This window comes from Felis catus, chromosome F2 (assembly GCF_018350175.1).
Source record: "Felis catus isolate Fca126 chromosome F2, F.catus_Fca126_mat1.0, whole genome shotgun sequence".
Classification (NCBI taxonomy): Eukaryota; Metazoa; Chordata; class Mammalia; order Carnivora; family Felidae; genus Felis; species Felis catus.
In genome coordinates, this window is record NC_058385.1 from 62994339 (window position 1) to 63008613 (window position 14275).

Genomic DNA, 14275 nt, shown 5'->3' on the forward strand with positions numbered 1-14275 from the left:
AGAAGAACAGAAAGAGTTGACTGATCCATTGGCTTACTCACCTTTCTAAGATCTGTCAGTAGACGATGGAGTGGGAGGAACAGGGCCAAGGAAGATGAGAATGACACAAAGGCCATTAGGGAGTGTTTTTACTCATAACGCCAAGAGTAGCTTCACCAATACATAGCTTCTGGATTGTGGTGTCTAAGCGTGTGTCTTCCAAGCACTGGACATATTCTCCATCAACTGTTACAAGGTGGTGGCCTTAGACCACTGACTTCAAAATCTTTAGCAAGTTAGAGAAGAAAAGACACACAAGCTTTTGAAACCTCAATTTGAGAAATGCTGATTTATACTCTTCCTATTCTATAAATATGTATAATATTCTATAATTATGTACAATCAGTTGCAAAATTATACAGCTTTATTACTGGTAAATGTTTTTTAGGTAATCGTAGAAAAAAAACAAAACTGATAATTTTGGAGGAAATCATGATCCCGATCATATTTTTGGGGGGTAAAAACTCAGTAGGGCAATCTCTGATGTCCCCTTGATCATGAAGTTTTACGATTATACATTCTCTCCCCTTCTTAAAAATGGCTAAGATAGTCAAATCTTGTTTTGAAATAGGGAGGAAATAGAATTCCCAAGTGAAGCCCAAAAGGATCTAGAAAGGAACAGAATTAGAATAAAACTCAAGAATTCTTCCACTCAGCCCCTTATTTGACCTCTAGATTAGACATCCTCTGCTATAGACCTTTTAGGAGTATCGTATCAGTAAACATTTCAATACCATTGGGTCCAGGATTGTCATTCTTACCCACATTTAGTTTTCGTATATACACTACAATGCTATTAAGATAGATAATAAAACATAGGATATATGTTCCATACCGCAGACAGAAGAGTATGCTTTTTGTATTTCCTTCAAGCAGATATCATGTACTAGCCACATCTTCAAAGGGAATTTAAAACCGATGACACATGCTTTGCTTTTCAGGAATTAAGGGGGAGCTGGGTGATGCAGGAGACCAGGGCAACATTGGCAAGACCGGGCCCATTGGCAAGAAGGGTAAGCTGCATTTTTCTTTCCTCCAGTGGTAATTTAAGGCAAATCAAGCATACCCTTGATATATTCCAAAACGTTCTGTATCATGAAAATGACCCCTTGTCTTTCTTTTAAAATATGAGTTTTTTCTTTCTTCATATCTTGGCTGTTCCTTCTTTACATAAACAATGTGTCTAAAAAATAAATAAGGGGCTTGAACAAAACTAAACAGAAATTCAGGGACAGAATCAAACATAAAGTTCTGGTAGCCTTGGGACGCCCGGGTGGCTCAGTCCGTTAAGCAGCTGACTCCTTGATTTCGACCATGAGCTCATGGTTCGTGAGTTCCAGCCCCGCGTCAGATTCTGCGCTGACAGCGTGGAGCCTGCTTGGGATTCTCTCTCTGTCCCTCCCCTGCTTGTATGCATGCTCTCTCTCTCTCTCTCAAAATTAATTAATTAATTAATTAATTAATTTAAAAAATAGTATTGGTGGTCTCTACATTGAACTATTTCCTGGGATCTGCTGGTTGTAATCCTTGATACAGTTAAAATGGGTATCACCACCATGATGCATGTTCAGTAACAGAAAACAATTATTCCTAAAACTCAATTCAGTGAAGGGCAGTAGAATTTTCTTTAAAAAATTTTTTTAATGTTTATTTATTTTTGAGAGAGACAGAGACAGAGACAGAGAGACAGAGCATGAGCAGGGGAGGATCAGAGGGAGAGGGAGACACAGAATCCGAAGCAGGCTCCAGGCTCTGAACTGTCAGCACAGAGCCCAACGTAAGGCTTTAACCCATGAACGGTAAGATCATGACCTGAGGTGAAGTTGGGTGCTTAACGGATTGAGCCACCCAGGCGCCCCTGGAATTTTCTTTCTTAAACTGAATGAAATAATAAAGATTCTTCATCTGGAATTTATTAACAGGTTAGAAGCTTTGAGTGTATGTATGTATTTTCTTTTGTTTTGAGTCCTGTCCCCATCCTGCACAAAATTACTGCTTTCCTCTTATACAATAGGGGTGGCTTCCTCTTTATCATCTGAGCACTCCTCCCTACTGTCTTCTTATAAAGCCCCACAATGACAGCAGGTTCTAACTGTTCCTGATGGTCAGCAGTTCATGCTTTGTTCCACTTGGTTTGAAGATACCAAGCTGAATGAGAATCACAATTTTCTTGCAAGAAGTTCATAGACTATTTGGGAAGACAGGACTTGCTCAGAAAGAATCATAATTCTGAATAACTAAAAGACTACTATAGGTGCCAGGTGGGAGAGGAAGGCCTGACTGATATAAATAAAGAGCCTACCTAGGTCTTGAGGAGCGGTGACACGTGCATGCAAATGGAGGGAAAGACATTTGACGGGGAGGCAAGAGATTCTAGTGCAAAGGTACAGATCCGGGGAAACTCAGTGCCACAGGCGATGGGACTCCGCAGCCTGGATGTGTACCCGGCAGCTTTCCTGCCATCCGCGTCCCCAGCAGCGGCATAGTCAATATTGTGCCCCCGGTCACCAGAGGTGCGTTCTTGAGCGGTGAACTGACGCAGCAGGAGAGAGGCTGCCGTCCCTCTCCATTCATCCTGGAACTTGGTTATCTCCTCTCTCCCATCCTTTTCCAACTCATTCCTTTGAGAATTTTCCCTCAGCCTGCATTTGAGGGCAGGGACAGAGGGTAGTGCCACTGAAAAGAAAGTGCTGTGCTTTTTTTTTGATCCCGTGGCTTATAGTGTGTGTTTGCCTGTGACTGAAATTCTCATAGTTGGGGAAGAGCTACGTGGACTCCTCAGAGATTATGACTCTTCCCATTTTATGTATTTGGGGTGGTTTTACCATGAAACGAATGAAGCTTTGGCTTTGGAGCCCCACACTTATTTGGGTCCTTCCCAAGACCCTGACAAGGAGCCTTAGCAATGGGTGCACATGTCCGTATGGCTTGGGAAAGTTTGTGAAGTAAGGCATTTATCCTCAATTGGTTAAAATAGTACCCCTCAACATAAAAAGAAACAAACAAACAAAACTATTTCCCCCCTTACAAGCCTTTTTATGTGTATTTTTTTTCTAACTGCCCTCCCCTATGAATTTTTAATACCATCCATGGACTATATATCTATTATGTATTATGTGTATATTTGTGGTTTATATATAAAAGAGAGCAAGATTTTTCACCCTTCTAGAACCGACTTTTATATCCTTGAACTGGTATTGTCCTTATCAAGAATGCGCAGGTTAACACTACTGTCTCCTTCCTTTTTAAAAAAAAAAAAATAAAGTTTATTTACTTTGAGAGAGAGAAAGAGGGAGAGAGTCTCAAGCAGGATCCACACTGCCAGCACAGAGCCTGATGCAGGGCTTGAACTCACAAACCATGCGATCATGACCTGAGCTGAAATCTAGGTCAGACTTAACTGACTGAGCCACACAGGTGCCCCTACAGCTTCCTTCCATCAGACTTCTCTTTGTATCAGCTGCTTATGGGAGTGGATACAAGTATTCAGGGAGCTCGCCAAGAGGAATCTGAGTGGGGGAAAGAAACATTTAGTTTGGACTTCCTGGGATATACTTACATAGTGTGCAGTTACTTCCAGGTACAATTAAGTTATTGCTAACAATTTCAGTGTAGGAATAGCTTCCAAGAATATTCCTACCACTGACTGCACAGATCTATCTGAAGTCATGATGAAAAAGTGCAGAGATCCAATCATCACAAGAATGTGTCTTGGGACCCCAGCACAAGAAATGTGTGAGTTGCAGAAAAGAAACAACATTTGAAATGTACAGGGCAAGAGAGAGGCTGTGGAAAATTTTTCTAAATCCAACAGCTCCTATATGGAAAAGACTTTACAGAGGTGTTCTCAAATTTGACAATATTCTTAATTTACATACATCTTCAATAATAAGTTGTAAAGGTGAAAGAAATTTCTTACATCATTAATAATAAAACAAAAGCCAGATTTCTGCTGTAAGTCATGAGAAATTCACTTGCATTAATCCTTTAAGAATGACTACCTAAGGGGCGCCCACGTGGCTCAGTCAGCTAAGCATCCAACTTTGGCTTAGGTCATGATCTCCCTGTTTGTGAGTTTGAGCCCCATGTAGGGCCCTGTGCTAACAGCTCAGAGCATGGAGCCTGCTTCGGATTCTGTGTCTCCCTCTCTCTCTGTCCCTCCCCTGCTTGCACTCTGTCTCTCTCTTTCTCTCTCAAAAGTAAGTAAACATTAAAAAAATCAAAAGGAGGGGCGCCTGGGTGGCTCAGTCGGTTAAGCGTCCGACTTTGACTCAGGTCACGATCTCGCAGTCCATGAGTTCGAGCCCCGCGTAGGGCTCTGGGCTGTTGGCTCGGAGCCTGGAGCCTGCTTCCGATTCTGTGTCTCCCTCTCTCTCTGCCCCTCCCCCGTTCATGCTCTGTCTCTCTCTGTCTCAAAATAAATAAACGTTAAAAAAAAATCAAAAAGAAAAAAAGAATGACTACCTGAGTCAAAAAAAAAAAGGAAAAAAAAAAGCAGCAAACAACCACCACCAAAAAATTAAAAAAAGAAAAAACCACAAGACAAAACAAATGGGAGAGGTACCAAATTGAATAGGACTTTAGGGTCTTGATCTGGAGGAGAAGGGAACCACACTAAGATGAGCTATGCATTCTATTCTAGTTTTCCTTTCAAGTTCATCAATTCATGAGCGAGGCAGCACTATGAGACTAAGAAGCTCAAGCAGAAAGTTGCTCAAACTGAGTTGGTACTCAAGGCCTGCCAAAGAAGGGTGGCCCAGGAAAATGGTACTCTTTTTCATTTCAAAAATCAACATTTTCAGTTAGAACTCCAGAAATTCTGAAAAACACTGAATTAAACATAAACCCATTCACGTTTCAAAAACTATTAGCAAGCTAGAAATAGAGGGTAACATATTCAATATGAAAGAGAACATCAAAAACAGCAACAAAAACCCATTAAAAATCATACTCAATAATGAAACCTCGAACACTTCTCTCCTGAGATTTGGAGCCCTCATCACCAATGTTAACCAGCATAATAGCAGTGGTTCTAGCTAGAGTAAAGCTGCAAGCATGAGACAGAAGAATCACAATCATTGGAAACGAAGAAATAAAAGGGTCATTTTTTGCAGATGATGTGACCGCATGATCAGAAAATACAGAAGAATCTACAGATTGGGGTGCCTGGGTGGCTCAGTTGGTTAAGCGTCTGACTTTGGTTCAGGTCACAACCTCATGGTTCGTGGGTTCAAACCCTGAGTCAGGCTCTGTGCTGACAGTTCAGAGCCTGGAGCCTGCTTCGGAATTCTGCGTCTCCCTCTCTCTCTCTGCCCCTGCCCTGCTCTCTCTCTCTCTCTCTCTGTCTCAAAAACAAAATTTTAAAAATTAAAAAAAAAAAGAATCTACAGATTAACTATTTGTATTAAGTTTTTACACAGTTTAGCCACACCAAAATCAATTTTGTTTCTACATACCAGAAACAGTTAAAAATGAAATTAAAACGATGCCACTTATTACAGCACTAAAATTCTTAAATATCTAGGAACAAAGCTAAAAAAGAAGGTGCTTAGTCTTCTTCAACAAACAATACATAATGATAATGAGAGAAATTAATGAATGTTTGAAAAAATGGAACTAAAACTACATTCAGAGCTTGAAACACTCAATATCGTTAAGATGATCAATATTGTTAAGTTGATCCCCAAATTTATGTATCGATCAATGTTATCTCCATCAACATCCCAGAAGCAGCTCTCTTGGAATTTAATAAGCCAATTCAAAATTTATTTGGAAATGAAAGGCGCCAAGAATACCCAAAGACAATCTTAAAAAAGAAAAACAAAGCTGGGAGCCTGAATTTAAACATTTATTTTAAAGCTACATCCATCAAGATAGTGTTAATTTATGCAGAGATTGTTAAATACACCAATGAAAGGGAATGGAATATGCAGAAACAGACTCCTAAATTTGGTTTATGCAAAGTTGACATTACTTGGCAATGGGAAATGATGCATTTATCGATAAATAGTGCGAGGTCAATTGGATACTCATGAAAGCAGCCAAACATATGCAGGCCATAGGTATGAAAAAAGAATTATAGAGGCACAAATTTATTAAAGTGTCATGATTATTAGTGAATTTTGTGGTGTTTGCCTACTTTTAAAGTTTAATGATTTGTTTTTATTTCTTATAAGTATTCATTTTTATACCACTTTTCTATTTGTAATTGTGTATATTTTTCTTAAACAGGGCTCCCCAAATTGTATAAGTTTCAGATAAAATGAATCATGGATCTTCCCCTGGCTATATCAGTTTCATGTAGCAACTAGTTAAGAGAAGGAAAGATGTAGCCAGAAAGTGGGATGCTGGACTTCAAGATTTCTGAGATATAGCCATGTTCAATAAGGTTGAGATCCTAAGTATTTCCCTGGAGATGAGCAGAAGTGGAGGCGGAGGGAGAGTCACGCTCATGAACACGTCCAGAATTCAAGACTTCATTTTCCGGGGCGCCTGGGTGGCTCAGTCGGTTAAAGCGTTCGACTTCAGCTCAGGTCACGATCTCGCGTCCGTGAGTTCGAGCCCCGCGTCGGGCTCTGGGCTGATGGCTCAGAGCCTGGAGCCTGTTTCTGATTCAGTGTCTCCCTCTCTCTCTGCCCCTGCCCCGTTCATGCTCTGTCTCTCTCTGTCTCAAAAATTAAAAAAAAAAAAAAAAGACTTCATTTTCCAGATTTAAGTGTGTCAAACACAGATGAGGCTCCAGCTTGGGGAATTGGAGTTCATGATCTTGAATCAAGTCTTAAACCTTTCGTAGAATAAGATGATGTGTCTTGGGAGGGTGGTAGATAACAGAGATGCTGAAGAGTCGCGTTCAGTACGATTTTCTGAGCCTCAGTGGATGAATTTCCACAAATGTTGAATAAGTAACAGTCTGGAAATTATAGGGTTAACTAACCTTATCTTCTTCAAGACAATTCCATACCTGCATACCGTTATTACTTTATTCATTGTCATGGCTTATTAGCTTGTCTTTTTTGCCCCCTCTAGACTGTGAACTTCTGGAAGAACAAATGAATGAAAGATTTACTGGCTCTATTCGCTTAACGATAAGCTCTATGTGGGGACCCTACCTTTTAATCATTTTTATCCTAGTGCCTATTGTACAGTGGAAACTTTCTAAATGTTTTTTGCATTAAGAATGAAAACATGAATGATAAAATATTTTATTTCCTGTGATGTGGCCCTCTTTTTGACTCTTTGTTTCTATAAGTACTACTGTCCCTTAACATCAATTTCCACCATTCACTAATTTCTTTCTCTTCCAGAGATATGCCACCAAAATTTATGAGCATGTCTCGGAGTTTAAAAAAAATTGAGGTTTAGTGTTCTGGCTCACCTGGATTAATTTCATTTTTAATCTGTACTTTGAAATTTATTGTCCTCATTTTGTCAGGGGCTCTTCTAAATTTTTCACTGACTCAGATTAATCTCAACTTTCTGGGATGACCTTAATGTTGTCACTTGCGCGGACAAGGTAGCTTTCTGGATGTCGATATTTCATTTTAGGAATAAGAGAGAATGATTTAGTACAGGCAAATTCAACCTCATAGCAAAATAAATGTTTTTACTTAAGGTCAATAATCCTTTTACAGTGGAAGCATTATGATTTTTTTGTTTGTTTGTTTTTTAAATACAACCTCTAATTCTTCAAGCTTAAGACAGTTATTACTGACACGTTCCCACTCATGGGCCAAAATAAGTTTTTGTGTATGGCCTTAAACCTGAATTCATTTTCAGGAAACAGGCATTGTAAGCTCACATCCTCCATGAACCAGCTAAGTATTTGGCAGAAGCTCACATTGGTTGAGCAGCCTCTATGGCTTAAGCACAGAGCTAATCCCATGATAAGATGACATTATCCAATGAATCCTCCTTAATAATCTTCTGATTTTAGGTGCCATTATTTTCACTTAAAAAATGAAGAAACAAAGGCTTAAAGAAACTAAGTAACCTGGGCACGTTTAGCTAGTGAGCGGCAGAGCCAGGATTGAAGTCCTGGTTTTTCAGACTGCCTTGGTTGTTCACTCTACCACACTGGTTTGACTTTCCCATCTGTCAAAAAAGGAAAGACATTCATGAGAAAATACTGGAAAGTAGTCACAGTGCTTACATCTGTAAACTTATATGCTTCCAAAAAATGCCATTTTTCAATTCAAAAATCCGTTTTCCACATTATTAGGATCCAGCTGAAGGCCCTTGCTTCAGTGAACATCTTCTCTGCCCGGATCCACGGCCATCTTGGCCGAAAACCCAGCAGGCATTTCCTTTATTTCATTCTGTGAGTAGGTGATAGTGACCGTGGACCATTTCCTTGGTCTGCGATGTGTGCTTTGTTTTCCTTAAAACCCCATTACTTTTATAAAGCAAATACTCCATTTAGGCTTCTTTAATGTCCACCACTGGGTTTAGCCCAGAACTAGGATGATAGCAGGACTAGAGTCAACTTTCAGCCCATGTTGAATTGAAAGGGATCCACAAATAAAGAAAACACACTGTTTTAAAAAGATAGCATATTAAACTATATTCATATGAACTTTTAAGTCCATATTGTGTCTCGTGGTGACAAGGACTTGGCATGCCTTTCAACTACTGAGAGCATTTTTTGAATACTTCACTTCCTTTCATTAAATCATTGGTTCACTCATTTGGGAAGCACTATGAACTAGGGAGTCAGAAATGCCAGCACTGCCACTGAATTGCTAGATGTCCATGAACAAGTTATTTTGCCTCTAGGATCCTCCATTCTTTCAGCTGTAGAATAAAGATAATGATAATAGCTAGCTTAATGGATTTAACTTGATAATATCTATAATAATATGAATATCTATAAAGTATCTGGAACAGTACTTACAAAATGATTGGCACTTAGCAAAGGCATATTCCTTTCTTCCATTAATATGTCCTCAAATTCTATTTTTACCTTTAACAATTTACATAAAAGAGAAATGGAGGCATTTGCAGGACACAACTTAGGTGTGAGCAGATCAGTCTTCCTCATCAGGGTGCATGGCATGTTTCCCACACTTTTTCCAGTGTACCTCTGTTGGACATTGTCCCCTAACTTGCTCCCATCTTCACCTGCTGAAGTTCTTCAGAACCAAGCTCCAGTGCTGTCTTCTTCATCCCTCCAGCTGAAGTACTGCCTCGTCTACCTCCCCCAATCAGAGGATGTTATCTCTGTCCAATGTTCAATGTCTCTCTTACAGCATTTATCACATTCTGTTGTCATGGGTTTCATCATTGCCTTATTTCATTCAAGTGAAAGTTCTGAGGCTTCCTCCTACACACTTAAATTGCATTTTGGGTTTCAAGGACTGCTTTTTCTCTTTGGGGAGCCCGTGAACATCTGGCATCCCTGTAAAAAGAAGTGTCCACATGGGTCAATTTGGAAATGTTCAGCAAATTCCTGGGGCCTGGGCAAGCGGGCTTTCCTGAAAGATCAACAGTCAATACGTACAGGACTCCTTTTTTTTTAATCTTTGTTTTTGAGAGAGATAAAGAGACAGAGTGAGAGTGGGGAAAGGGCAGAGAGCGAGGGAGACACAGAATCTGAAGCAGGCTCCAGGCTCTGAGCTGTCAGCACAGAGCCTGACACTGGGCTCGAACTCACCAACCGTGAGATCAGGACCCAAGCCAAAGTGGGACGCTTAACGGACTGAGCCACTGAGGCGCCCCCAATATGTACAGGACTCTTAATGAAAGGCACTCAGCAGTGATGAAAAGAATAGCTAATGAGCAGGCAACATGGGCCACCCTACGGGTTTTAGAGTGGCTCCCACTTTTTTCCCTTTTGCTGGTAAAGGATGGGGTTAGGTAGAACCTTCATGCTGACTCCATTTCCATTCATATTGCCCCTTTGGGGCACATAACTAATTCCCTGGACTCACCAAACTCCTACAGAGATAAGCCCCATACCCTTCTGGCCTGGATGACCTTCACCCTATATTCATCCCTCCCAAATTCCTTTTTTTTTTTCTTTCTTTTTCTAGTTCACCATTGAAGCATAAACTCTATTTTACTTCTATCAGGGTCTTCTCTTTTGATTCTCAAGAACTTCAGCCAAACATTTCCTCTTGGAAATCAAAAGCTTTTGCTTTCAATTATTGTGTCTGATGTAGGCTTCAAGGGCTTATTTTGAAGTTGAAAAAAAAAATCAACATTTTTTTTCCTCTCTGCTTTAATACTCCTGATTCTCTGAGAGTTATTTTGTGGATGCCTCTGACTGAATAGGAAAATGGACACATACAAAGAAGAGCAGAAGAGAAAATTATCAAGGTTGATATTTTGGCGTAATATATTTGACACAGCTTTATATTACAGATATTTGCATACATCACATCTTTTCCGAAATGTATAAACCCCTTCAAGTCAGAAGTTTAATCTTGTCTCTCTTTATACCTTCTCAAAGTACCAAGCCTTTTGTCTTGCACAGTGTAAGTAATAAATAGTAAATATTTGAATTAAATTGGAAAAGCACAATATATGTTTTTGAGAAGCCAAGGGTGAAGCCACATGGGAGAATTGGGGCACCACAATGTGCTAATCAACTGATCCAGGTATACAAAACAATGGTGCTTTTAAAGTTAAAAATATGCAGAGCATTGTATTAGCCTTTCTCAGAAGGCCACGTTAGTAGGGCAGGTGACACAAATTTAAATGTGCCCTACCCATTCTATCGGAATTCTACATTCAATCTAAATAAATGATGACTTGTTTGATTAGTCATACCTGTGCAGCCAACGCAAAATCAAATTATTTACATAAAACCAAAGAATATTAGTTGGCGACACTACAAGTGAAATTCAAAAACTGTTTCCTATGATTTTAGGTGTATAAGATATTGTCTGCCAGAAACAATCTGCCATTTTAGTTCATTGTTCTTTTCATGGTGATTGTTTTTATTCAGGTGACAAAGGGGAAAAGGGTTTGCCAGGGATCCCGGGAGGAAAAGGCAAAGCAGGTAAGGCTTGCTCATTTTTCTCTTCAATGTCTGGCATCATTCCAAATATATTCATCTTTAAAAATAAATACATTTTTATGAAAGAAAAAAATAGTCCTCTTGGTGCTTAACCTGGTTTTACTCGGGCTGGGGGAAAGGAAAGAAGGGAACTTTCCTTTCCATCTGCTGGTGACTTTCCAAGCCCTGGGGAAGGGAGTGATGGCACATTCCATCCCAGTCATGCTTAGTGGGAGAAGCAAACCCAGCACATCAGGAAGCAGCCCTCATTCTCCCAGAGCCAGAGGAAAATCCACCGTGGCCGTGGCAGTGGGACCGAAGTGGCGTTCCCTGCATTCCACCGGCATCTCAACCAAATGGAGGGGAGGCCCGCAGCAAACTGGCCTGATCCAGAGAGACCCCATGGGTACAGGACACACCTTCGGTGGCCAGAAAGAGTCTTCTCTTTCCTCCTGAAAGAGTTTTGTTTCCAATGCCCTGTGTAGGGAAAGTAGGTAGATTGCTTCGAGGGGAGCTCACAGAGGTGCAGTGAAGACTAATTGTAAGAACTGTTTTAAATTCCTTGTATTTAACTGTGAACACGGATAAATAAAGCCACAGATTTCCCCCCCTTTGGCTAACAAGATTTTTTTGCTTCTCGATTGCCAAAAAAGAAGGCAAAAGGAACTGATTACACGAAGCAGCCATTAAATAGAAAAAGGGAATCATTTGAATTTCACATCACTTCCCTTACAATTCTTTCTCTGCCTCGGCATCAGCAGGTAGTTGAAAAGGTAAATGAGCAAAGCGGGAATGAATGGTGGAAATTAAAATCAGAGTTAATCCACAAATGGGGGGACTGCCTCTTGAAATTACAAGTTGAATCTATTCACAAGATTTAAATTTAGTCCTTGAAACATTCAAGGATCATTCAAGCTATACTTGAAATGGATAATCAAAATTACCATTTGATTTCATCATGAAAGTTTTCTCCTGTCTTGGGAGAGTTGTGTGAGCCAGTGAGCAATGCAGTAACAGAAGAGAAGACTGGCTAGAAGTTTGTTTTAAGAAAGCTGTAAAGATTCTGTTTTGAGATTGGATGGGCACATTCTGTGTTCAACAAAAATGCCAAGTGGTCCACAGTGTGTGTGCAGTGGTTTGCCACAATTTACTCTTCACTTTAAAAATCTGGCTTAGGGCTGTGTTTTATCTTATCCAAAATACTTCAAAAGATATTCTGTAAATTCCTGAAGACAATGTCAATTGGAAACTTTGTTTTACTTATTTATTTTTTTATTTTTCTTATTTTTGAGACAGGGAGAGACAAAGCATGAGCAGGGGAGGGTCAGAGAGAGGGAGACACAGAATCTGAAACGGGCTCCGGGCTCTGAGCGATCAGCACAGAGCCCGACACGGGGCTCGAACTCACGGACCGCGAGATCATGACCCGAGCCGAAGTCAGCTGCTTAACCGACTGAGCCACCCAGGCGCCCCTGGAAACTTTGTTATAAATAAAAGACTAAAAGTATAGCCATTCACAGAAAGACACAGCCAGACTAGGAAAAGATAGTAAATATTGAGAAGAGAGTCATTGTCCTTTCCAACTGAACTATGTGTACTTCAACATGAATTCACAGTTTTTGTCATTTAAAAGGCACTGTCTGTGATTGTGGAAGATACCGGAAAGTTGTTGGACAACTGGATATTAGTGTTGCTCGCCTCAAGACATCTATGAAGTTTGTCAAGAATGGTGAGTATATCCTCTTTTGCTTTATGCTGTCAATTCAATCTCTTTCAACACTGTAATTCCAGTATTCAAGAATACAATTCCAAAGTATTTCCAGTATTTTAGCGGCAAATACCTTGGGTCAGGCAAAGGCCTACTGAGATAGTGTCACCACTTTGCAGGTCTCTCAAATGCTAATTATCCCTTCAGACTCCAGGACACTACCTACATATATTCATACATAATACATTCATTTGCCTATGGATAGAAAAAGATACTTTTTGGAGAAAAGGGAATGGAGAAAAGGGCAGAGTTTAGCAAGCCATGCCTTAAGAATAAAAAAGGACAGGAAGAGTCCAACAGAGTTAGCATCTCAGAAAAGAGAAGTAATAGTAAAAACAATAGCTACTTTCTTGAGAATTTGAAATAGTGATCGCCACGTGGGTATTATGTTTACACTGAAGCTTAGAGAAATTACCTTGCCCATAGATACAGAGCTAATTAACAGGGGAGCGGGGATTTGACTGTGGGTTTCACTGATTCCTCTACCCTTAATACAAACCAACAGATCATTATGTGTTTCTCAGAACTGTGCAACTTCCCACGCTAGCCATTTTTGTTATCCCTGGTCCATTTCCCCATTGTAGTTAGCGGTGAAACCCTTAAAGTAGGGCCTATGTGTTCTCTTCGGAGACAGTATGAATGAAGAATCTATGGTAGTTACAGTTGAAATTGGTTTCCTTTGCTACACTTTTATTTACTGTAATCCAACTATGTTTGTTGTACATTATTAGAAACACACATCTGCCATCTGTGTTCCTCTTCATCTTGTAAACTGCTCTTAGAGATGTTGTCTCTGACATGACTTGGATTCTCATGAAAACCCCAGACCCTTGAGGTTCAACACAGAGCAACAGTTTTTGATCTATATTGGCATGGTCACAGATTTCTTGGCAAATTTTAATTTATAGACCCTAAGAAATATATGCAGATGTCCCTGAAGCCTAAAACATATTTACCGTATTATGAGCTCAGGATGATTCTGAGTCCCCAATTCTGCCCTGAATCTTATTCAGTAGCTTAGTACTTCATGTATCTGGAGTGAACTATGGACAATTTCAATCTATGTACACGTTCATAGCCCAGAAATTCGGCCCCAAACGGACACATTTCTGCATTATTCCGATATCCGCTTGATAAGCTTTTACCATCCTGGGCACTATTGCAGGCTCTGAGCCTACAGAGTGGTAAAGACACAGACATTGTCCTCAAGACACTCATAGTTTAGTACACGAGACATACAGACAAATCATTAGACTGGAATGCACTGAGGGATACACAAGAGAAAAAGCCAAGAGCAGTGGAAACGTGGGGAAGGTGCACAAGAGCCCTGTGTCTGTGCAGGGACGTTAGAAAAGCTCGTACAGGAGAAAATACTTCCACTTAGATCTAATTGACAAGGAGTTTTCCAGGTAAATCAGTGAGAAGACTTCCCAGGCATAAAAGTCATTGAAGTGGAAGAGAGAAGGACAGGC

The 14275-nt window shown here is 40.1% G+C and overlaps 1 protein-coding gene across 2 annotated transcripts in view; it reads left to right on the forward strand.

The window, feature by feature from the left end:
* The window catches only part of COLEC10 (collectin subfamily member 10), a 39400-nt gene that overhangs the window by 22162 nt on the left and 2963 nt on the right, over positions 1-14275 (forward strand). The window contains exons 3-5 of one of the 2 annotated variants that reach the window (XM_023248493.2): positions 981-1052; positions 10985-11038; positions 12669-12764. In XM_023248493.2, coding sequence (XP_023104261.1) covers positions 981-1052; positions 10985-11038; positions 12669-12764 — 222 coding nt within the window. The remainder of the gene's footprint in view (positions 1-980; positions 1053-10984; positions 11039-12668; positions 12765-14275) is intronic. The other variant, XM_045049878.1, reaches the window with a different exon arrangement.